Source organism: Carettochelys insculpta, chromosome 7 (assembly GCF_033958435.1).
Source record: "Carettochelys insculpta isolate YL-2023 chromosome 7, ASM3395843v1, whole genome shotgun sequence".
In the NCBI taxonomy this organism is placed as follows: domain Eukaryota; kingdom Metazoa; phylum Chordata; order Testudines; family Carettochelyidae; genus Carettochelys; species Carettochelys insculpta.
Genome location: NC_134143.1, coordinates 42,029,713 through 42,052,795, shown reverse-complemented (window position 1 = coordinate 42,052,795; position 23,083 = coordinate 42,029,713). Strand labels below are relative to the sequence as shown.

General features: G+C 39.9%; 1 protein-coding gene across 4 annotated transcripts in view; it reads right to left on the bottom strand.

Moving 5' to 3' along the window:
- MYOF (myoferlin) overlaps nucleotides 1–23,083 on the bottom strand; it is a 129,824-nt gene that overhangs the window by 31,625 nt on the left and 75,116 nt on the right. For all 4 annotated transcript variants that reach the window (XR_012646308.1, XM_075000386.1, XM_075000384.1 and 1 more), the window contains 11 exons: nucleotides 20,383–20,575; nucleotides 18,887–19,042; nucleotides 16,494–16,625; nucleotides 14,280–14,443; nucleotides 12,035–12,149; nucleotides 11,567–11,672; nucleotides 10,447–10,589; nucleotides 9,966–10,139; nucleotides 8,164–8,275; nucleotides 6,102–6,179; nucleotides 21–202 (listed from right to left, as the gene is read on the bottom strand). Coding sequence is in view for 3 of the 4 variants with exons in the window: in XM_075000386.1 (XP_074856487.1) it covers nucleotides 21–202; nucleotides 6,102–6,179; nucleotides 8,164–8,275; nucleotides 9,966–10,139; nucleotides 10,447–10,589; nucleotides 11,567–11,672; nucleotides 12,035–12,149; nucleotides 14,280–14,443; nucleotides 16,494–16,625; nucleotides 18,887–19,042; nucleotides 20,383–20,575 (1,555 nt within the window). In the remaining variant the exon portion in view is untranslated. The remainder of the gene's footprint in view (nucleotides 1–20; nucleotides 203–6,101; nucleotides 6,180–8,163; nucleotides 8,276–9,965; nucleotides 10,140–10,446; nucleotides 10,590–11,566; nucleotides 11,673–12,034; nucleotides 12,150–14,279; nucleotides 14,444–16,493; nucleotides 16,626–18,886; nucleotides 19,043–20,382; nucleotides 20,576–23,083) is intronic.

The window sequence follows — 23,083 nt, the reverse complement described above, 5'->3', positions numbered from 1 at the left end:
AAGACAAAAACTTCACATACCACTTGGTCATTGTCAAAAAGTTCAATAACCACATATGGTGGATTTTGTGCTACTGCCTGTGGGTCTCCATAGATTTCAATTTCATTAAATATAAGCGTTTGGTCCCACGTAGGATTCAGAGTTGAATGGATGATCTCAGTTGTTTTGCTTCGATGGAGGAATGAAACATGAGCGTATGGATCTGAAAGACCATACAAAGATTTAAAATATATACTTTAAAAAAACAGGGCCAGATCTTCAGATGGTAAAAATTAGCCAGCAAAGATGATCTGGCCCACATTGTTTGTCTTCCCTTTTTGTCTCTTCCTAGTTCAATTCACTATACCTCAATCCACAACAAAGCACTTATGGGGACTGGGGGAAGGGCACAGCTGGCAGAAGACATCCCTATTACAAAAGTATAACATTCTACTGTATTGATTAGAAACAGATTATCCTGCTAATATTGTACGCATTGCATGTAACTCTAAAATCCAATATTCACTGACACCACAGTGAAAGTGTGGTAGAAATAACTAGATACGTTACTCTCCACCCACCTAAAATGAAGTAGCCGCCATTTAGAGTGGAAGGGTTTTAACTGTGAACCTCTGCATGTGAGCTATGAACACTAATCCGACTTCGAGCTTCACCTACTCCTCCACTGAACCTCTTGAGGCTTGAAAAGTTCCCCATTTTTTCTTCACTTTCACATTCCTGTGCACTTCCTGTTCCAGCTTGACTCACAAATACTAGTGCCTAAACACCATCACACAGAAATAATAAAAATAATTATTTTTGGCCTGATGATACCCAAAAATTGTTGACAAGTATTGGAAGGGTAGTTGTGTTAGTCTGTATCCGCAAAAACACCAAGAAGTCCCGTGGCACCTTACAGACTAACAGGTTTTTTGGAGCATAAGCTTTCATGGGCAAAGACCTGCTTCGTCAGATGCATGTATTGGGGATTCCAGAGGCAGCTCATAAATATACAGGCTCATGAAAAGAAGGGAGTCCCAGTCAAGATGAAAGGCCAGAGTTGACAAGGTCACTTCAGTCAGGGAGGATGTTGCCCACTCCCAGCAGCTAATTTGAAGGTGTGAACACCAAGAAAGGAAAAACCTGCTTTTGTAGCTTGCCAGCCACTCCCAATCTTTGTTCAGTCCTTGATTGATGGCATCAAATTGGTAAATGAATTGTAGCTCTGCAGTCTCTCTTTGGAATCATTTTTTGTTGTAGGATGGCTACTTTTAAATCTATTACTGAGTGTCCAGGGAGTCTGTAATGTTCTCCTATAGGTTTTTGTATGTTACCGTTTCTGATATCTGATTTGTGTCCATTTATTCTTTTACATAGAGACTATTCAGTTTAGCCAATGTATATGGAAGAGGGGCAATGCTGGCACACGGTGGCATATATTACATTAGTAGATGTGCAGGTGAACGAGCCCCTGATGGTGTGGTTGATGTGGTTAGGTCCTGTGATGGCGTCCCTAGTATAGATATGTGAGTAGTGTTGGTACCAAGGTTTGTTCCAGGGATTGGTTCCTGAGTTAGAGTTACTGTGGTGCGGTGTATAGTTGCTGGTGAGTATTTGTTTCAGGTTGGCAGGCTGTCTGTAGGCAAGGACTGGCCTGCCTCCCAAGGTCTGTGAGAGTGAGGGATCATTGTCCAAGATGGGTTGTAGATCACTGATGATGTGCTGGAGAGGTCTTAGCTGGGAGCTGTAGGCAAGGGCCAGTGGTGTTCAGTTGTCTTCCTTGCTGGGCCTGTCTTGTAGCAGGTGGCTTCCGGCTTCCGGGTATGTCTGGCTTTGTCAACCTGTTTCTTCTCTTCCTTAGGGAGGTATTGTAGTTTTAGAAAATCTTGGTAAAGGTCCTGTAGGTGTTCGTCTATTTGCCCCAGACCCCTAAATGGCCTCCTCAAGGACTGGACTGAATGTACAACCCAGGGTGTAGCAGGCCAGTTCTGAAACCACTGAGCTATCTCTCCCCAGGTTTATGGATCTTGGGCAGTAGATAGAATAAACTTGGTTGGGGCTCTAAGACAGTGTCTGTGTAGATTTGTTCCTGTGCTTTTGTCGGGAGTGTCTTGAGCAGATGGTGTAGTTTCTTAGTGTACTCTTCAGTGGGACCAGAGGACAGTAACTTGTAGAAGTTGTATTAGTTGCCTGGCAGCCTCTTTTTTGGTAGTCTGTCCTATTGATGATGGCAACAGCACCTCTTCTGTCAGCCTCTTGGATTTTACATCAGAGTTGTTTCTGAGGCCATTGATGGCATTGCATTCTGCACCACTGAGGTTATGGAACAAGCGATGCTGTTTTTCCAGAATTTCTGTCTGCACACATTGGCAGAAGCACTTTATGTATAGGTCCAGTCCATTGTTTCAATCATCGGGGGGAGTCTATGCATAATTATTCTTCTTGTACTGTAGGTGGGAGGGTATCTGTGGATCAGTACGTTGTTTGGTGTCATGTTGAAAGTATTCTTTGAGTTGGAGATGGTGAAAGTAGTCTTCCACATCCCTGTAAAACTGCATTGTGTTTGTGGGAATGGTGGGGCAAAAAGAGAGTCCCCAAAAATATCGAGAACTTTCCAGTGAGATTTCTAAGCTGGTCTTGGGGAACCAAAGATAGCTTAATGGAGCTAACCCTGCAGGGAACAGAAAAAGGCTCAATCCCATTGCTCTTGCTATTTGCCCACTAGAGGGGCCAAAACTTAACTTTCAATTCCCCATGATAACAAATGTTCCAGTTTTGCCTTAAACACCCTTCATTCTGTGTGTGCTGCATCACATAGAATCATAGAACACTAGGACTGGAAGGGACCTTGAGAGGCCATCAAGTCCAGCCCCCTGCCCCAATAGTAGGACCAAGTACTATCTAAACCATCCCTGATAGATGTCTATCTAACCTGTTCTTAAAATATCTCCAGCAATGTAGATTCCACAACCTCCCTTGGCAATTTATTCCACTGTTTGACCACCCTGACAGTTAGGAACTTTTTCCTAATGTCCAACCTAAACCTCCTGTGCTGCAGTTTAAGCCCGTTGCCTCTTGTTCTATCCTCAGAGGCCAAGAAGAACAAGTTTTCTCCTTCCTCCTTATGACTCCATTTTAGATACCTGAAAACCGCTATCATGTCCCCCACCTCAATCTTCTCTTTTCCAAACTAAACAAGCCCAATTCTTTCAACCTTTTTTCATAGGTCACATTCTCTAGACCTTTAATCATTCTTGTCGCTCTTTTCTGGACCCTCTCTAGTTTCTCCACATCTTTTTTGAACTGCGGTGCCCAGAACTGGACACAATACTCCAGCTGAGGCCTAACCAGCGCAGAGTACAGCGGAAGAATGACTTCTCGTGTCTTGTTCATAACACACCTGTTAATGCATCCCAGAATCATGTTTGCTTTTTTTGCAACAGCATCACACTGTTGACTCATATTTAGCTTGTGGTCCGCTATAATCCCTAGATCCCTTTCTGCTGTAGTCATTCCTAGACAGTCTCTCCCCATTCTCTATATGTGAAACTGATTGTTCCTTCCCAAGTGGAGCACTTTGCGTTTGTCCTTATTAAACTTCACCCTGTTTACCTCAGACCATTTCTCCAATTTATCCAGATCATTTTGAACTATGACCCTACCCTCCAAAGCAGTTGCAACCCCTCCCAACTTGGTATCATCTGCAAACTTAATAAGCGTACTTTCTATGCTAATATCTAAATCATTGATGAAGACATTGAACACAACCAGTCCTAACACAGACCCCTGCGGAATCCCACTTGTTATACTTTTCCAGCAGGATTGAGAACCATTAACTACTACTCCCTGGGTACGGTTCTCCAGCCAGTTATGCACCCACCTTATAGTAGCCTCATCTAAATTGTATTTGCCTAGTTTTTTTATAAGAATATCATGAGAGACCGTATCAAATGCTTTACTGAAGTCTAGGTATACCACATCTATCACTTCTCCCTCATTAAACCCTGTCCTTTCTATCTAAAGGACTTGAGCCATCAAGTTCCTGGGATCCACACAGGTGAATCCAGTGGCAAAACCTAAGATGTCACAAGATTAGTAATATTTTTCACTATCAGACATGCCTGGATTTGAAACTACCACTTGAAGGTAAAAACCTCCCACATTTATTTACCAGTTCCCTGAGCCATCTGGTCCCCTTTTCAAAGCCTTCCATGATACACAAATACATCATCACACGCAATGGAACAGTTAACACAGAACTGATGATGAACTTTTAAATTCATATTCTGGTTACTGCAGAATTTGCATGCTGAACATAACACTAATATGTGAAATAATTAAAAAGTCCTATGAATCAAAGTTAATTTGAAAACTAAAATTAAATTTTGGCTATCCTAGTCTTCTCTTAAAATTATTTATCTGTATCTTTCATCTAAGCTTTTCCTTGATGTCTGTGTTGATGTACAACTCTATGGAGTCATAAATAATACAAAGAGATCATTCTAGTTCTGACTAGTTGCAGAACAATAAATTCTACCATGCTATTGCACAGATCAAGCTTTGGTCTCAGACATGCTTATTTATGGCATCCCCTTCCTCTTATGAAACAGAACTAAATGAATACAGTGTTCTAGGCCTACTATTAAGTATACCTCTAAATCATCTGGATCTCTGAAGAAGGTATTTGATGATGGATATTAACATTTCCTGTACAAATTGTCATTACCAAACACCAGAGGCTATTTTAAAGGTTATCTTTAGGTCAGTTTCAACAGCCTCTAGTTCTAAGTAATTAATTCACATTTCATGTGTTTTGTGTAACTCTTCAAACATTATTGCCATAGAAGTACAAGTTTAGGTTTACTTTTATCTGCATTTGAGGTACTGGTTTTGAGCTAGACGTACATCAGCTAGGGGGACTGTTAGAATTTCTTTGTATTTCTTTTAAATTGCTGTATATTCAAAAATTCCCAAAACAATGACACATGCAATGTAAACAAAAACTGATCTCATGCAATGTAAGAGAAAACAATATTGTGGCTACACTGTTTGTACTCATTCTACATTTCTGTTACAAATGATGGAATGCACTAGGCCTGTTCAATTCATAATAAAAAGGAAAAAAGAGTGAGAGGAAGAGGATGGAAATGTGGAAAAACAAACAACCCCACCCTGTAAAACTCAGCCCCTCATGTACAATGTATTCATTCTAATCCTACCCTGCTAGAAGTTCAAAGTTATGTTTATATGCTGCCCCACCAGGGGAATTTTTCATTGCAACTAACAAATATTAAGTACAAGATCATCCTAGAGTTAGTTTACTCAGATTACAAAGATACAGACTGGTACACCTAGAAGAAAATATCATACTTTCCTATGGAGCTATGACAAAGTCAGACAAATGAATACCATAAGTTAAAGCAATTTATCGGATCATCATGCTACCATGGATAAACTATTACAATTTATTCATCTTTACAGGAAATAATGTGTCACTATTGCCTATTGAGGGGTAAAGCATTTTTTACTTCCTGTACATTTAAAAACTGATGAATATGTTTCCACAAATAAATAAGATCCAGGCTTAGTCATAAGGCACATATAATTTGAAATTGGCATACAAGTCAATATTATTGCTTAAGTAAAGTAAAACTTTAGATAAGGCAAGAACTTGTTGATACAACAAGCAGCTATAGCTCCATTTACCATTGGTCCCATGGGCGGAAGGCAGGGCTACACAGCATACAGCCTTGGACCAAAAAGGGGATTGGTAGGGCCCAGAAGAGATTCACCTCTTGAGAAGTACAGGCAATGTTTGCATGGCCCTTTTCTCTGCAGGTATCTCCTGGGGAAGGCAGCAGGCAGAGCTGTCAAGGGGATGCTGCTGAATCAGTGAATTCCCCAGACACACTAACTACCCCTCCTTACTGGTTAGTACGGTTCACTTTGGGGATGTGCTCACCAGCTTCAGATCCCACTAAGTAAAGCTGTAATTATTGCCATAGGGGCCTACAGCAGGTGAAGCAAACTATCCGAAAGCTGAAACAAGCTATTTGTTCATTGTAGGGAAGGGCTTTGTTATTGTGGAAATATGCTGAGACTTTAATAGGACTTTTACATACCTGAGAAACTGTCTTTGTCTAAAGCCATAAGACTTCTTGCCTGATAGAGGTAGCAGCGAAGGTGGTAACTAAACACTCCTATACAAAATAAACAAAATGAGAATCCAAATGTAGTGCTAGAATTAAACAAGCATGATTTCTTTAATTAGACTATTTAGCATTTATAAAATGGGCATTCAATAGCTTCTCAACTAATATGTTACATAGTTTCTAACAATGTACATTAGGGGATTTGTGGTTTGAGCATTGGCCTTGTAAACCCAGGGTTGTGAGTTCAGTCCCTGAGGAGGCCGTTTAGGTATCTAAGCAAATAGATTAAAATATATATATATATATATATATATCTGTCAGAGATGGTGCTTGGTCCTGCCGAGAGGGCAGGGGACTGGACTTATGACCTCTTGACGTCCCTTCCAGTTCTATCAGATATGTATATCTCCATGTATTATTATAAGCACAAGCAAGGTTAGCACTATATGTTAACATGATTATTCATGATCAATATGCTGGCATCATCAGGCTCATATGTAGGAGCTCCTTCTACAGCCCAGCACAAAGTAGATCATGATCCCTTGTAGGGGTCAGCAACCTTTCGGAAGCAAAGTGCCAAAATTTGACCTTTTGACCTCTGTGTACGGTCTGAGTGCTGGTGGTACTTTTAAAAGTCACTAGGAACTAACTTCGAAGTAGCCAGCAGAGAGTCTACACACATTTTTCCCTTACTTCGTAAGTTAACTTCGAAGTAGGGAGCCCAACTTTGAAGTCCTTATTCCATTCCCAGGAATGGAGTAGTGCCCTACTTTGAAGTTGAACTTCGAACTAAGGTGTGTGTAGATGATCAACTTCGAAGTTGCTTACTTTGGTAAGTGGTAAGCAACTTCAAAGTTATTTCTGTAGTGTAGACACAGCCTAACAGTCCTACTTACAGCAGCTTCATTAATAAATTAATAAAGATGCAGAGCTTTACCATTTAGGTGGTGGTTGGTAGCATTAGCTGGTCTTTTGTTAATCCACAGGCAGCATGGCTTTGAGCAAGCTCCCAGCTGCATGGGAGAGGAGGAACAGGGATGAGAGCCTGCCTCACACGCCAATGAAATTTGGCTCGCATGCCACTCTTGGCACCTGTGCTAGGAGTTGCTGACTCCAATCCCTAGCATCCTGTTTGAATCCCGAAAACCAGTTAAACAGATTATAATCCAAAACTATGGGACCTTTCCCTCAAGCCACTCTCAGATTTGACTCTGGTTAAAAAGAAGGTAGAGGTCTCAGAGGTACCAGTAGACTGAAATAAGAGGATGTGTAAAAAGTAGCAGAGACAAGCTGACAGAGGATCATTAAAATCAAGATCTAAATTATGTTGTCTGGATCTAGGTTAGGTCTGAGACTGAAATGCAACTCAGTTTTGTATTCTGATTTGGCAATGGAAAGTCTGGTTGACTTCTTTGATTGCATAGCCAATAAAACACACTTTTGTTTCCAAAAGAGTAGAGTGAAAGGAGGGTCAATTGTACAATGGTCTATACTGAGATGTTATTAATATGTTACATCTTTTCTATCAATCTACATTAGAAATCTGTAAGGCACTTATCAACACTATTACTCATTACCCCTAAGGCTGTGAAAGTTTTCATTATGATTATGAGCTGTGAGAGATTTGGCCCATGTACAGCCCAGTGTATTGGTTTTGGTCCTGTTCACTCAAACGTATTTATTATTTTTTCTCCTGATAGGATTTACAATTAGATTTTCAAATGATGGAAAAAGAGTTAAAATTCTTAGTTGTATTATGTGTTGTTTGTCTTCCAGTAGCCACTCTAGGGTTCCTGTCAGGGATCATCTTATTGCTCGGAGCTCTACAAGCATATAATTAAAATACAGACCTTGTCCTAAACAAATTACAATCTTGGTTAGTAACAAGATGCAACAAGTGGATGACAGAAATAAACAGGTAGGATGTGGGCGAAGGAAGATGAGGTCCACTACTTGGCTACCGATTATCAGGGATTGGAATGTATAACAACAGAAGCGTGTCAGTGAAGAATATATCTGGCAAAAAACTTACTGTCAAAACTGCAGGAAACAATTGGAGTGTTGGCACCAAATACATGTGTAGCAGACTCTTTGGCTTTTTCTGAGCTCTTCCCCTCTCCTTCATCAAGGCTAGTGTCTGCTCCCTAAAATCATACACAAAACCAAACTCCTGATTTTCATAGACAGAAATAACCTGATCTTCATGTGAATCGCTCCTTATGTACACTGTGGGCCTCATTCACTCATGCTGAGGCAAGGAGAGGTGCCGACTGTACCTCCCTGAACAAAAATGAAGCCTGGTGTACAGCAAAAGAGCTTCACGCTTGGCTGCAGCTAAAGGTGTTTGAAAAAAATTTAAATTGCAGTCAGACTGCTACGGAAATCAGCCTGGTGGCCACGTCCACTTCCTGGGTCAAGGCTGCCTATTTTGGGGAATAAACTGGCCACTCACCAGCACGGCAAATCAAGAGGAGAAAAGGAGGGAATAATTCTATCATAGGCCTGAGATGAGGGGGGGGACCACAAAATGTCTAACATCTGTACAAATAAAGGGAAATGGAATGGGGTGGGGAACCAGGGAACATGATATACTAGGGCCCCATGTGTCTCTCAGTGCAAGCGCCCTACTACAGGAGAGGCTGCAAACACTCTATATTGGCCACCATTTTCCTGTGGAGAGCTATTCTATTTCTGGGTTGGTACCCCCTCAGTTACACTGGCACAAGCTGGCAGCAACTATGAGCTGTGTCTGTCCCAATGTTAATAGCATTAAAAGGAATAGAGACACTAAAAAATGAATTTCCAAAATTCCATGGGAGTCAGGACCAGGGGAACTGGAGGACAGAAGATAGGTATTATATACTAGATGCCTGTTGTCTGCTGCTTGTGAGGCAAAACAGGAAAAATGTAGAGGCACTGCCACAAATTGGATTTTTCCTAGTATGCTGCAAATAACCCTTTCAGCATTCAATATCCTAATAAATTACATTATTTTCTCATTCTACATTCTTTATAGTATCCCCCAGTTAATGCTTAGGGTTTAAAATATATCTTTCAATAAACCTATACAATAATTACATCCTGATGATCTGTTAGTGAACTTACAAATACCGTCTGTCTTCTTTCATATTGCACTGTCCCCCTAGTAGTTTGATTGCCTCATCTAGTTGCAGCTATTCACCAAAGGCAATGCTTGTCCGTATCTACTACTGACACAATTATTCTTTATGCATTTGATTTAGACCCTGCCTTGAGCAGCTTTACTATAGTTCGACCACTTCTTTTATATCTCCAGCAGGGTTAGTCGCTATTTGTTCAGATTCTGCCACCCAGTATCATAACATGCAACTAGATAAACAATTCTAGGAGTCAAATAACATATATATTACGCTGGACGTTAGATAATATGGTCATAATGGTCCCTTCTTGACTTAAAACTTATGAACAGCTCAACAAGAAGTCCTGTGGCACCTTACAGACTAACAGGTATTTTGGAGCATAAATTTTCTTAGGCAAAGACCCTCTTCGTCAGATGCATGAGTGGGCATTCACTCATGCATCTGACAAAGCAGGTCTTTGCCCATGAAACCTTATGCTCCAAAATACCTGTTAGTCTGTAACGTGCCACAGGACTTCTTGTTGTTTATGAGGATACAGAGTAACTCGGCTACCTCTCTGATATATGAATAGCTCAGTCACATTGCAATTTAATGTTTATAAAGCATATCATTCGGTAGCTTGCTGTATTTAATATACATGCAAAAGTTCCATCACTAATTTTAAAATCTATTTTCCTGTTATTTAAACATTTGCTGCTGTAATTTTGCTACTTACAAGAGCACCTTCAAGTTTAAAGATAGCTGCTGCACCATGAGTGTCTGAAGGAGCCATTTTTCTCCTCCAGCGTCTACGGCGGAAAGTATCAGAATTGCGTTGTTTCCAGTGAAACTTCCAGCCAATCAAAGATGCATATTCCCATCCTTCTCGATCTTCATAGGATGCCATTAGCTAGGATATATCAGCAGAAATATAAACCATCTACCCTGTACTTACAAAAATGCCACAAAATGTCTGCTAAAACAATCAACCCCTTTCAAGATAAACTTTTAAGTGAAAGATGCTATTCCACTGCAGGAAAGGGAAACTGACAATGTCATCTAAAGTTGGTCTAAAATACTTTCCTTTCGGTAGAAACAGACTGTCGCTCTGCACCCAGCAAACTTATCTGTGAGATAGATGGTTTTAGAGCTGAACATGTTTGAAATTAGCTGCATGTAAGAAACCTGTAACTACAGTTTAAATCTGCTCCTATTACCTTTCCTCCTGTCGTTGCTTGATTTGGATCCTTTTTGCGTTTTCGCACCAGTCTTCGTCGTCTGTGCGTATGATACATTTTCTCTGCAGCAACCCAGGACTTTGGCTTATTGTCTGGAGGAATGGTAATTCCATATTCCCACCCTAAAACAGGATTTGTTAGTTATCTTTCAGTTAAACAGTGTAAATTATAAACAACAGGAATTTGTGGATCAGGTGCAGAAATAAAATAAATTTACAAGGGACTATTTTGGTATTGCCAACACTAAATATTTAAAAGTCATGGGTCAGGTAACCCGCCACCCAAAAAAAAAAAAAAGAACAAAACCCCCAAAACCCAGCAATATTTTGTCTTAAAATAACAAAATTGTATTGTTTAAAAACACATTTTGAGTTCTTTTTATTTACTTACTGGGTTTTGGGCGTTAAAAGTGTTTGGGGGCCATATTTTTATGTTCTAACCATTGATTCCTCGTGCACAGGCTGGCTTAGAAATATTTCCTGCAAACATCACTACAGTATCCTAACAATCATCTCATTACATGATTTACGTAACACCCTCTTGAACCACTTGCTGCTGAATTGATGGGTCCATTTTGCATTTGGACTAATTCTGAACAGGTGAACATAAAAGTGGTTCTAGTAACAAACAGCGTCTCTTTACTGTGCTTGCATGCTCTTGGTTGCTTGTAAAGGTTGAACCTCTCTCGTCTGGCACCCTTGGGACATGACCAGTGCCAGATGAGAGAATTTGCCAGATCACCAGAAGTCGGTATTGTCTAGCAGCATTACCAACACTTCCACTACTTATTGGGCTCTTAGAAGTCATTTAGGTTATAAATTAGAGTTAACACAGAATGCTGAGAGCCAGGACTGGTGGCTGTACACAAACTTTATGGGACTGCAGGAAACTTGGCTAGACCCACGATAACTGGTCATCCTGGTGGCTAAAGTCATTCCAGATTATGGATGTTGCCAGATGAAAGAGTGCCATCTTACTGCCTGCATTTCAAAACACTGTAGTGAGACATAATTGGCTCAAAGTTTTGAAATATATTCTTCTATCTGGTTGATTGTGAAGAGTTTGTTCTAATAAGTATAGTCTAAATAGTTAATCTTACCTTTCTCATCCACTGCTCGATTTACATCATAAATCCAAGCATCATCTTCCCAGATCCATCCCAGGGGACAGCTAATGTCACCAGGTGCTACAGCTTTTTCTCCATTCTTTCAGGTAGAAAAAGACCAAAGAGTTATCATACCTTAAAAGATGTAAAAACTTGCACATGTAGCATAAACATTTTGTAGAGCTGAATAGGAAGTTGCTTTGAGCCACTCTCAGCTGTAACTCAGGATGAAGCAAATAGTTTTGTAATAATTATCCAGTGAAACATCCCTGTATTATTCTGTACTCATTTGTTTTAGGACACTTGTATTTTGCTAAAGTCAAAATAAAGTATTAGACATTTCAAAAGCCCTTGATGCAGTGAAAATTTAGGTCACTGGGGAACAAGATAGCTCACAGCTGACCAGAACCATTGTAACCAGAACTTTTTAAAATGAAAAGTGTTAATTTGTAAGAATCTCACCACATCTGTGTAGGGCTCCTCTGCTGCTTTCCATTCTCCTCCAGGATAACGACTCTCATTTTGGAACACTTCATCTGTAAACTCACTGTGCCCTGCATCGGCTTCAGTCAGCAAGCTGTGCAGTCAAAAGCAATTATGTTATCAAAGCAAATCGCTAAATGTCCATTTCCAAATAGAAGTACTACAGAGTGTATGCACATGTGCATGCATACACTTACCTCCACTGCACAACCAAGTGATTCGTTTTCTATGTGCCAAAAGCCTGACTGTTGTTAGCTATTGGAGATTTTCCTTCACCCATAATGGCAGAAGCCTGTGCTTTTGGAGCTCAAAGATTTGAGCTTTGTTACTGTGAAGTTCCTAAAGCCACAGAATATATTTTTTCTAGAATTTCCCATGATTGCTATCTAGACTTGCGCTGAACTCTCAGAAAGTGCATATATGTAAATATATCAATTATTAATGTATATTATACGTGTACACAGGTATATCATATAAACAATTCTCACAGAGTTTTCTTTCACATTTTTTCAGATCATCAGATCACTTATTCTATGTAAATCACAAATATTTTCCAAATTTGTTTTGTCTACTTGCCCTGCACTAAGTGCAATAGCTGTATCATCGTTCTAGTTGAAAGCCTGACAAAATGCAAAAATCAACATTTCTCTGAAGACTACATACATGCTACACATGTACATAGCAATTAACACAGGATAAGGAAGGCAGAGGCAATTAAATGGACTGCTGATTCTTTTGTCACAGCTAGTCTATTTGTTCATTAAAATGTCACCAAAATGCATCCAATATCAAATTTTCACCTACATTAGAGTACTCAAATTTCCCAATTTTTCAAAAAATGTTAGCTGTACTGTGAGTTTGGACCAACAACTTTTTTTTGTCTCCTAGTTGTGATTAAGTTTAAAAACAAAGTTAAATGTTTGGCTGATATACATTTAAAACTGCAAACATGATGATTATAAGATTACTTATTATTTCAGATGAAGTAAATATCTCTTGTTTTATCTTCTTATCAGATCTGATTTCAGAAGGAGCTGAAATCTGTTTTGTAATGCCATCTGCTGGTCAAATAAAAGTACTTGAGTTATTTTCAGTCTCGTGGAATAGATAGGCATAAATGCATATATTTCATATTTTTACAGGAGGCCTATCCTTTATCAGCTGAACTTATTGTTTTTCCAAATATCGTAGCCCATCTTGAAAATCAATCCTTTCATATCAAAATTTAACTGCTCCATTTTAAGAAGGACCCAACAGGAGGAACTTCCTATTGTACAGAGGCAGTCATCCTGTGCTTGCTCACTGCCAGAATACAAAAAGAAAACACCAGTGAAATTCTTGGCCCCACCAAAATTCTTGGGCCAGATTTTCACCCTTAGTAACTGTTACAGTTTAATCCATTCCACCCTTGTGTACATGACCACACCCTGTTGTTAGGCAGCATTCCAAGTAAAACCTTCCAGATTCAGAATGAACCCAGGGAAAGTTTCTGGCCTGGAATTTACACTAGCAAATGATAAACTGCAAACTCTGAACTATGAGTGAGAGGTCAGCCTCGATCTGATAACTGTGATAATCATTTAATGAAGAGCACAGAAGCTCTTAGCACACACAGCAATAAATACATACAAAAAGTCCTTTGAGATGATCTCGTCATGATGATAACTGCAAGTTTCTAATAGATTCCACAGTAAGCCAAAATATGAAGCTTTTGTTAAACAGCCACCTGATCTATCTTAAATACTTATATGGCCACATCACTGTTTTAATCTATGCTGCTCACAGCTGGCAGTGCATCCCTAGTGTTATCCTCTCAACAACTCAGCTGTACCTCCATCTTATAAATGGAGAACAGAGGCATAGAGTGTCTGAGTGACTTGCCCAAGGTCACATAGAAATTCTGTTGCAGAGGAGGGAACAGCAAAATTGCGTCCAAGTCTTTAGTGTCCCAGACTAATCCTCTTATCACTGGAAATAATTTTGGCATTTTCACAGCAGAAGGATCATCCATCCTTCTAATGATGTAAATACTGATTGAACTGTTATTAAAAAACTTTGACTGCCCAACTTACTCTCCCGCAAAACCTCTTGTTTAAAACCTACCCAAGCACACTTAAACCCAACAGGTGAGTTTGTTCTGCACATTCTGAAGTTCCATAACTAGGAAACATTGAACCCTCCCCTCTTCATTACTGTATGATTGCGTAGGAATAAGAAATCTGACCTTCTTTCAGGATCAACCTTCCAATCTCCTTCCCACTCCCAGCCCTTTGGGGGCAAAAAGAACTCTTTTTTCAATTTGATTCTTCCTGTGACATCAGAGGACTTGTGGCGACCGACTAGTCCTGAGGTGCCCCACTTCCCAAACATGAGAGCCTGATTTTCATACTGTGTGAGAGAGAAGAAGAAAAGAACAATTTAGGGTCAAAAGAAAAGCTCTTAGGGAAACAATCATATATTTACATAATCATTAGAATTCAAATATTCTACTATATATGGCCCGTATCTGTAAAGCCCTGAAACCTGCGGCTATCTACTTTATATCCATGGGTATCCACATCAGTGGATGTCACTGCGGGTATCTGCAGCTCCTGTTTGTGGATATAGATGAGGATGCCGATACAAATTTTGTATCCATGCAGGGCTCTACATATCTGAAATCAAAAGGATCGACCTACTGGATAGGAAGTATGGGTAAGTCAGGCTTACAAACACTATGCCAGGTAAACAGAGGGAATGCTCTAATTTACCAAATCTGGCCATATTCAAATCCAAACAAGCAGATCAATCAGACAAATATTTGTTCCTTTGAACATATAGAAACCACTCTATTTCACTTCATTATTCATTACTAACTTCCCAAAAATGGCACTAGAATAAAATAAGAACTACTGACTGGAAGAAGCTAAAGATGATACTTCGAGCATGGTGTTAAAGTGTAGGTCTCATAGAACTGAAATACAATGTAACTAACAGCATCCTTTTTGTGCTTCAGGGACAGCTGTTAGTAAATTCACTGGCAGGACATATTTTCATACTGCAAACAAAAATGAATGGGGGTGCAGTCCCCTCTATATCTGCTGTCTCTGTCTCCTACCACATTTTGTCCTCACCCCTATTCTGTCACTGACAACTTCAGCGATCATTTCATTTTTTTTCTGCCTACTCTCATCTCAGGGCTTCTTCAGTGTTGCAGTGAGTCCTCTTCCAAACTGCATTCACTCTTCATTCAACTCTACAAACTTACTGCTTCCACGCTGCCTACAAGAGACAGCAGCTTTCACTTTTTGGTAAATAAATTTCCATTACCATACAAACACGCTGTACCATAAATGAGTCACTGCATGATCTTGTTTGATCTCCTCCACGTCCCCCTTGTCCTCTTTGTTATACATCTTGTTGAGTCACATGTAAAACTGGCAGGCTTCCATTGACTTTAATTAAATTATTCTAGATTTACACTGCTGTATGTTGAATCAAAATGTGATCCCAGATTGTTTTTGGTTTGGGCTTTTTAACCCTTTCCTGCTGTAAAATTTCTTTTTGGATTAATGTACAAGAGTAAAAATGTTGTGCTGAACCATTCATATTTTAATCTTAACAATAATGGAGTCTGACATTCATTTTCCATGTTAAATTACTTTTGCTACAAGTGCCTGAGTACTGCCACCTCAACTAACTGTAGGGGTAACAGCTGCACAGGCTGCTGTCACGATGTCATATGAGCAGTGCATGGATGGTTCATCAACTATATAGTTGTTGGTGTCCATTACTGGTTCAACACACTGCAGCCATTGGTAGGTAGGGCATGTAAAGAATGCTCACACCTTATCATTAACAGAAGAATAAAACTATTTCCTAGATTAGTCTAGATTCTTCTGATATTTTGGTCTTTACAAATACAGCATATTAAGAAGACTAATTTTAAATGGTACACATGGTAACTCTCACCTTGTTATTGTATATTCTATTACACTGGAATTTGCTGGGTTTGCCCCACTTTTTTCTGTAATGTTTGTTTCAGTGAGTTTTTTGCTTCTGTGGATTAGCCCTTAATAAACAGTACAACCTATGTTCATCTATTCTCTGCTCAAATACGAACAAGCAATTAACGTAAAAAGGGTCTTCATGGAGTAACGTGCTAGGGGCAAGATTTTAATCTTAATTATGCAAATATAAATCTAGAGTCACTCCAGTGAAGTTGATGGAGATGCTCCAGATTTCCACCTTTCTAACCAAGATCAGAATCTTATTTTATGAGTTTGTCAGAGAAACCGTTTGGAGATGTTGGGGCTGATTCTCCACTATCTTGAACATAATTTAGGCATTTATATCAGTGTAAAATGACATCAGTAATTTATGTCAGAATTTCAGCATGTTCCAGAGTAAGTGACAAAGTTTCACTTAACAGGAGTAAATGTAGCATTAGCAGGCATACCATTTCTGCAAAAACACTGAATGTTCCTTCCGCAAAGCTATTAAACTTCTTTTCAACTGCAGTTAGCCCAAGCCAAATGTTAACTCGCAGCTGCACTGGAATTTTGGCACCTTTGTTCTTGTCCTGTGGGTACTGGAGTATGGAAAAAAAGAATAGGTATCTTCTGTTATCTTGGATAGTAATCATAGGCTCTGAATAAATATACAGAATAGCTCATACAGAAAATACATGGCTTATCCAAATACTCCAGCACTGCAGTTTCCTGTTTCAGCAGTTATTCAAAATGTCTTTATCAGCAAAACCCCTTTTGCTTAAGAGTTAGCACCAGAAAACATCTTAATTTAGAAACCCCTGCCCCCTGCCCTGCCCTTGATTTACTGGCATGTAAGAGCCAAACACAGTATAATTGTTGCTTAACTCCTTTCCTGTTTTTCCTTTCCCAAGTCTCACCCCCCTGTACTTTGCCTCAGCCCAGTACTGAGAACAGCTTCATTGTTCAGCACTGGTATTAGTATTGCTTTGTCACAAGAGACCTGAAACACAGAGTTCAGAAAGACTCTTTCACTCAAATAGGAGGCACAAACTACATGCAATATACAGATGCGCACGTTGGAAGTTTTAAAGTAAACTTGGGAAATTTCCTGGCATAACTATGCTGATATACCAGTCTAACTCGGGGGTGACAGTAACTTAAGTTTCTTACAGGTACTGTCTATTGCACCTCCCCGGGTGGTGGGGTGGGGGCCCTCAAGGCAGGGAGGTGGGAGTGTACATATGACAGTACATGCAAGAAATTTAAATGTGGAGTGGGGTTGCTCAATGCAGGAGGTTGGGAAGTGTTGGGAGGCTTGGGGGTGGGGATGTGGGGGGTGCAGGAGTCAGGGCCAGAGATTTGTGGTGGGAGGGCAGGGGGCTGGAGGTGTGTTTGGGGTGCAGGAGTCAGTTGGGGGTGTAAGGAGGGACTCAAGGCAAAAAGTTGGGGATGTGGGTAGTGGAGAAGTCAGTATTGGGAGGTTTGGGGGATTCAGGAGTTAGAGCAGGAGGCTGGGAGTGTGGGGAGAGGCGCAGAGCTGGGGGACATGGGGTGCAGAAGTCAGAGTTGAAAGGTATGAGTGGGGGTTCTAGAATCAGGGCAGGCACCTGGGAGTGTAAGAGGCTCAGAGCAGGGGACTAGGGGCATTGCTGGGGCTCAGGATTCAGAATGCCTTTTTCTGATTTAATTCACTTTCAAAGAAACAAGCTTAACCAAGGTCATTCTAATGCTGGACTAATAGTATATGCCTGGAAAGTTATACCAGTGTAACTATAGATACTAATTATACTGGTATAGCTATGTGGGGAAATTTCCTCATGCAGACAAGCCCAAGTATTAGGTTCAGATTAACATCCAAAAGGTTGAATCTGCAGACTCTCTGAATTACCCAAACCCCACACATTAAGAGTCCATGTGCCTTCTAACAGTATCAGCCCCCACACTGGCAAAACAAGCAGATTATACATCTGAGCTCTCGGATGAGGTTTTGAGCCAGGGACCAGACACTGATTCTGATTATCGTTACAATGGGCTTACCCTCTGGCTATGGCTAAAATAGTGAGTTTTTTCAACAAATCCAGCATTTTGTTGACAAAACTTGCTGCACTTCCACACACAAAATGCATTTTGTTGACAGTCTGTCAACAAAACTCGACACTTCTGCAACAACCTTCTGCCTCTCCCAGATGAGGAAAAGTGTCTTTTGCTGACAAATTCTGTCGATAAAAAAGCTGTGTAGACCCTTTGGGGTGCCTTCTGTCAACAAGCAGGGCTTCCAGGACACTGTTGTGCGTCCAGTCTGTTGTTTTGTTGAGAGAGTGGCTGGGTGGTCCAGCTGCTCTGTCGACAGAGTGGATTGATCTTTTGATCCGCTTTTGTGTATGGCCGCACCCTGTTGACAGACATTTTGCTGGAAAATCTCTTCCAACACAAATGTCTCTCAACAGATGCTTCTAGTGTAGCTGTAGCCTCTCTGATCTGAGTGCTGTTCTGGGGAAAGTATATGTAATTTTGCTGTTTGTGGCTGATTCCTCCCACCGCAAGTCTTGCGGTTTCTATATCTTCAGAGTCCTTACTCCTCTCCTCTGCTGCTATCAGACTGTGCCATACTGAGGTGCCAGCAGCAAGCTGCTTAAGCTACTGTCACAAGTTCTTCTGCATCATTTTGTAGCAAACTGCATTATAAATATCTTGCTTCTGTGCTGAGGTACAATAGGGCCTTATGTTAGTGGAGGTACACATGTATTTAACTTTACATAAAAATAGCTAAGGGAAAAATTCAGATGATAACAAAAATAGCACATTAACCACTTCAAATTGAATTTAAAAACAATGTGACACAATGATCTTATCAGAATACCTTTAGAAAGATGGTCTGGGTTTTTCCACAGTATTTACCAGATGCTTCAGTACTTGTAGTAGAATACAAAACTTGGTGCGCAGGAATGCGAGCATAAGCTAGTCTCTTCTCCCCCCGGATCATCCAGATGATCACATCGGGCATACTGTTTTGTGGCTGATATTTTTCAAAGGAAAAAAGAATCAAAACTATATTCTGCAGTTAGCAGAATTTCAAATTAATCCAATATTCAGAGAGAAAAACAGAAAAATGGATTCATAATACTAATACATGGGAGGAAAAAGTCTTTTACCTGCAAATAATTAAATGTCACCTTGTTCTGAGAGGATAATTAGAAAAAACAAATCAGGTATCTGGAAAGCCAAAGAAGTTCTAAAGAAGCTGGAGGCTTTTAGGAATATATTCCTAAAACAAAAGGTTTATAATGAATAAGCTAGGCTATATCATTTGAGAAGGTGGCAGCATCTTGGCCTGGATAAAGCCTAAAATCAATGGCACTTAAATACACATATCAAGGAGAAAGGATGGACTTAGACCTATGCTTAAGTATTTTCCTAAATCAGGGCCTCAAAGATATCATTGTAACAAAAACTTTAGCGGAAGCTAAGTGAAGAGCCTGCCAGCTCTGTGCTGACCCTTAAACACTTCCGTTGGCTGTGTGTTAACTGCACATTTAAAACTGGTTATCCTGGTTCTTCATCTGTGATTTTTAAAATTAGCAATGGTCAAGAGAAGATTAATATTGCTATACATGATAGGAAAACAAATTAAAAGCAACTATCTAATGTGAAAACAGGAATTTATTATGCTCTAAAGTTACACGAGGAATTAAAACAAACTAGAATAACTGGTCTAAGACCAATTTAAACAGGCTTCTATAACTGCTGACCCACAGAATTCTGGGTGTACAAACCCTAAGGCATCGGTTCCCAAACTCTTTCCGGTCATGGAACACTTGGACGTCACAGCACTCTGCGCAGAACACTTTATTGTTTTTACATCATCATACTACGAGGAATATTACCTTCCCTGAGAATGGGGAAGAGACCAACATTACTCTATTTCAATGGTGGAATACTTATAGCTCAAGAAACACCAGTGTTCCACCAGAACATAGTTTGGGAACAGCTGCGCTAAGGAAATTTGCAATTCTGCAATGAAAGTGAAATACTCTCCTCCTTTATAAGGACTCTAAACAGGTTTATTAGGCAGACAGTGCTGCCACTCTATCTAGATTAGACTCAAGTCTCTGGGACTTACTTTTCTAAGTCAAGAAAAATTCTCAGTGATGTCTACTACAATTAAAAGCTTTACAATAAAATACATTTTAAATATGTTCCTGGAAATTATTGGGACAAGAAGAATGGATGAAAGTTTCTTTTAAGTACTGTGCAATACATCAGCTTGAATCTACTTTATATGCAGGTAATTTAGTCATTTTGCTGAAACTGTGTCTTTTTAAACCGACTGAATAATATATATTTTGAAGTACTGACCTCTTCGGTCAGTTGCATTAATTTATCCAACCAGTCTTCAATTTCTACCAACGTGGCCTTCACATCGGTAGCTGACTGTCTCATCCTTGTTGCTGCTTCTAGAATGCTGTTGAGAGTCTTGAGGCGCAGCTTTTGTATCTGTGTGTCAAGGACTGTAACATTGGATTTGCCTTCAAAGACAGGTAATGGCTTACTGAAAAGAGAAACAAAATTTTAATAATATAAATCTTCTCTCATAGCATCTAATTTTATGAAACAAAAATTTTAGGAGCATAGGTGTTCATACTCAAAAGGAAAAAAAATAACTAAAGGCTAGCCATGATACATCATGCTAGAGGGTTTTCCCATGGTGACAAAAATAATCAAAATCCAACAGAACACCACCACTATGGACCCCAGTCCTGTGGCCCCTCCTATTGGGCCTAGAGCTTACTACAGAGTTTAATCCCAATGAGTGCCAATCAAAACTTATCAATAGTAGAAAACAACCTCAGACAGATGTAATTTCTTTTGCTTCACTTTTCATTTTCTACATTTATCAATGTAGAAGATTCATGTCTAGAAATGGATTTCAAAGATAAATTCAGCAGTTTCAAACTAAAGTTAGACTCCTTTCATTGACTAAAAGTTGTGTGTGCTTGGCAGTTCTGAAAAGTAAACCACTTATTTAACAGTTCAGCTATGAAGTAAGGTATCTAACTTTCAGGCACCCAAGTCTGAAAATTTTCACCAAAGTCCACTGGATAGAAATTGGTGAATGATCACGAGCACAGTTACTGCAAGCAATGAGCATAACACGGAAATTCCATTGAACAACGGACTACCCTGGGAGAGAAAGTGATTGTACTGATTTGCTAAAGCAATAAATAGCTTTTCTGAGGTCTTCAAATATTTTCCTTTCACAGGAGCTCCTTGATTCTCAGTTCACTAAGGTGCATTTAATAGGGCATCAGAAAAAGATCTTCTTCACAGCATTTTTCTGAGCTGTTGGTAAGACTGAAAAGATTTACTAATCTCTGAACTAAGCAATCAGAAACCAGGTATGCAAAACCTTAATGCTGGCTATATCGCATATTATTATTAGCAATCTCATTGCCTTCAGCGTAATAGTAATAAGTGCTTGTGGCACTGGGCCTAAATACATTAGAAGTCAGACTACAACAGCTACCTCTTGAAAGTTTCTGCCAATTTCAAGCTCATAAAGGGTCTTAAAGCTTCTAGCAAACTTCTAGTCACCTAAAATATAGGGTGAAAAGGAAAATTCTTTTACAAACAATGTATATCAATTTGTGTTTCCTTAATGCAATTTATATGTTTATTGTAAACTCCTTGGTATGTGTCATTTACTGCATGTTTGTACAGTATCTAGAACCATAGGGCACTAACTTATTTGAGGTCCCTGGGTATTACCAAATAAATATGTTTAATAAAGCCAGAAGAATTGTTTGAAAAATTATGTGTATGTGCACAAGCGAGAAAGAGACCCTCATTTTTCATGAAGTTGTAATGATAGGAGATGAGGGTTGGTCATTGACTGCGTGCAGTCCCAAATGAATTTTTATTATACCAATCTCCTTTTGTCCCTCCCCTTATTGACTATTTTGTTGGGTCATTTAAATTTAATCTAGGAATTAAACTTACTAAATATAGAAGTCTATTTTGTTAGTTCTTCTCTTTCCTTCCTTATTTTTTCCCATCCATTTGCTGTGTATCTTGCTGAATCTCATCCTTCTTCTCTTTGTTTTCTCTCCATTTCTCCCCCACTTTTTTCCTGTTTTAATGTTTTTCTCATTCATTTTTCCCCATGAATTTTCAATCTCTCTTTGCACACTATTCATTAATCTCGCTCTCTCTCTCTCCTTTCTTCTCCAATCCTTTATACTTTGAACGTGAAACTATAAAGTACGTGTGAATGTGTAAAGGGAACAAAGAACACAGCATCTCCACAATTTCAAGAATGGCCCTACTCAACAGATCCTTTTCTTAAAAAAGTTCAGTTTCACTATTACTATTAATATAAAATGGAATAATACGGCAAGAGAAATGGGTTCTTAGGTGATTTTCACATTGTGTTGTCTTCACGGGTTCTTTTGGAGTTCCGCTTTTCAGGTCACTTTATAAGCATAACCAATTTTGCAAGCTCTGGAACTTGCCTCATGCTCCTTCAAGAACAACAGTCAATTTTTGGGTGGCCCTAGGACAGGAGTCAGCAACCTTTTGAGGTGGACTGCTGAAATTTGACTTATTGACCTGTATGTATGGTCCCGAGTGCTGGTGATACTTTGATACTTTTTAAAGTCATGAATACAGGTTAAAACACCCAAATCCAGCACTCTCTCATATGGCAGGATACATTGTCCAGCAGGACCATGGATCTTGCAGGACCAGAGAGTCCCAGGGCTGGGACTAGGAGGGACCAGCCAGACCAGCAGCAGGAGCCTAGGGCAGGGCAGCCACAGCTGGTCTGGCAGCAGAAGCTGGGGTGTAGCAGCAACCAGAGAGCAGCGGCCCAGGCTAGTAAGCTGGCAGCTCGTTGCCAGGGCCAAGTGGGAAGCCACAGCTGTGGGAAGTTGCAGATGATGGGGAGTGGGTGAGAGGCCAGGTGCTGCAGCTGGGAAGCCAGTACCAGGGCAGAGGGGGTCAGAAAGCCATTGGCAGGGAGCCCAGGAGCAGGGGCTGAGGCCAGCAGGGAGGCAAAATT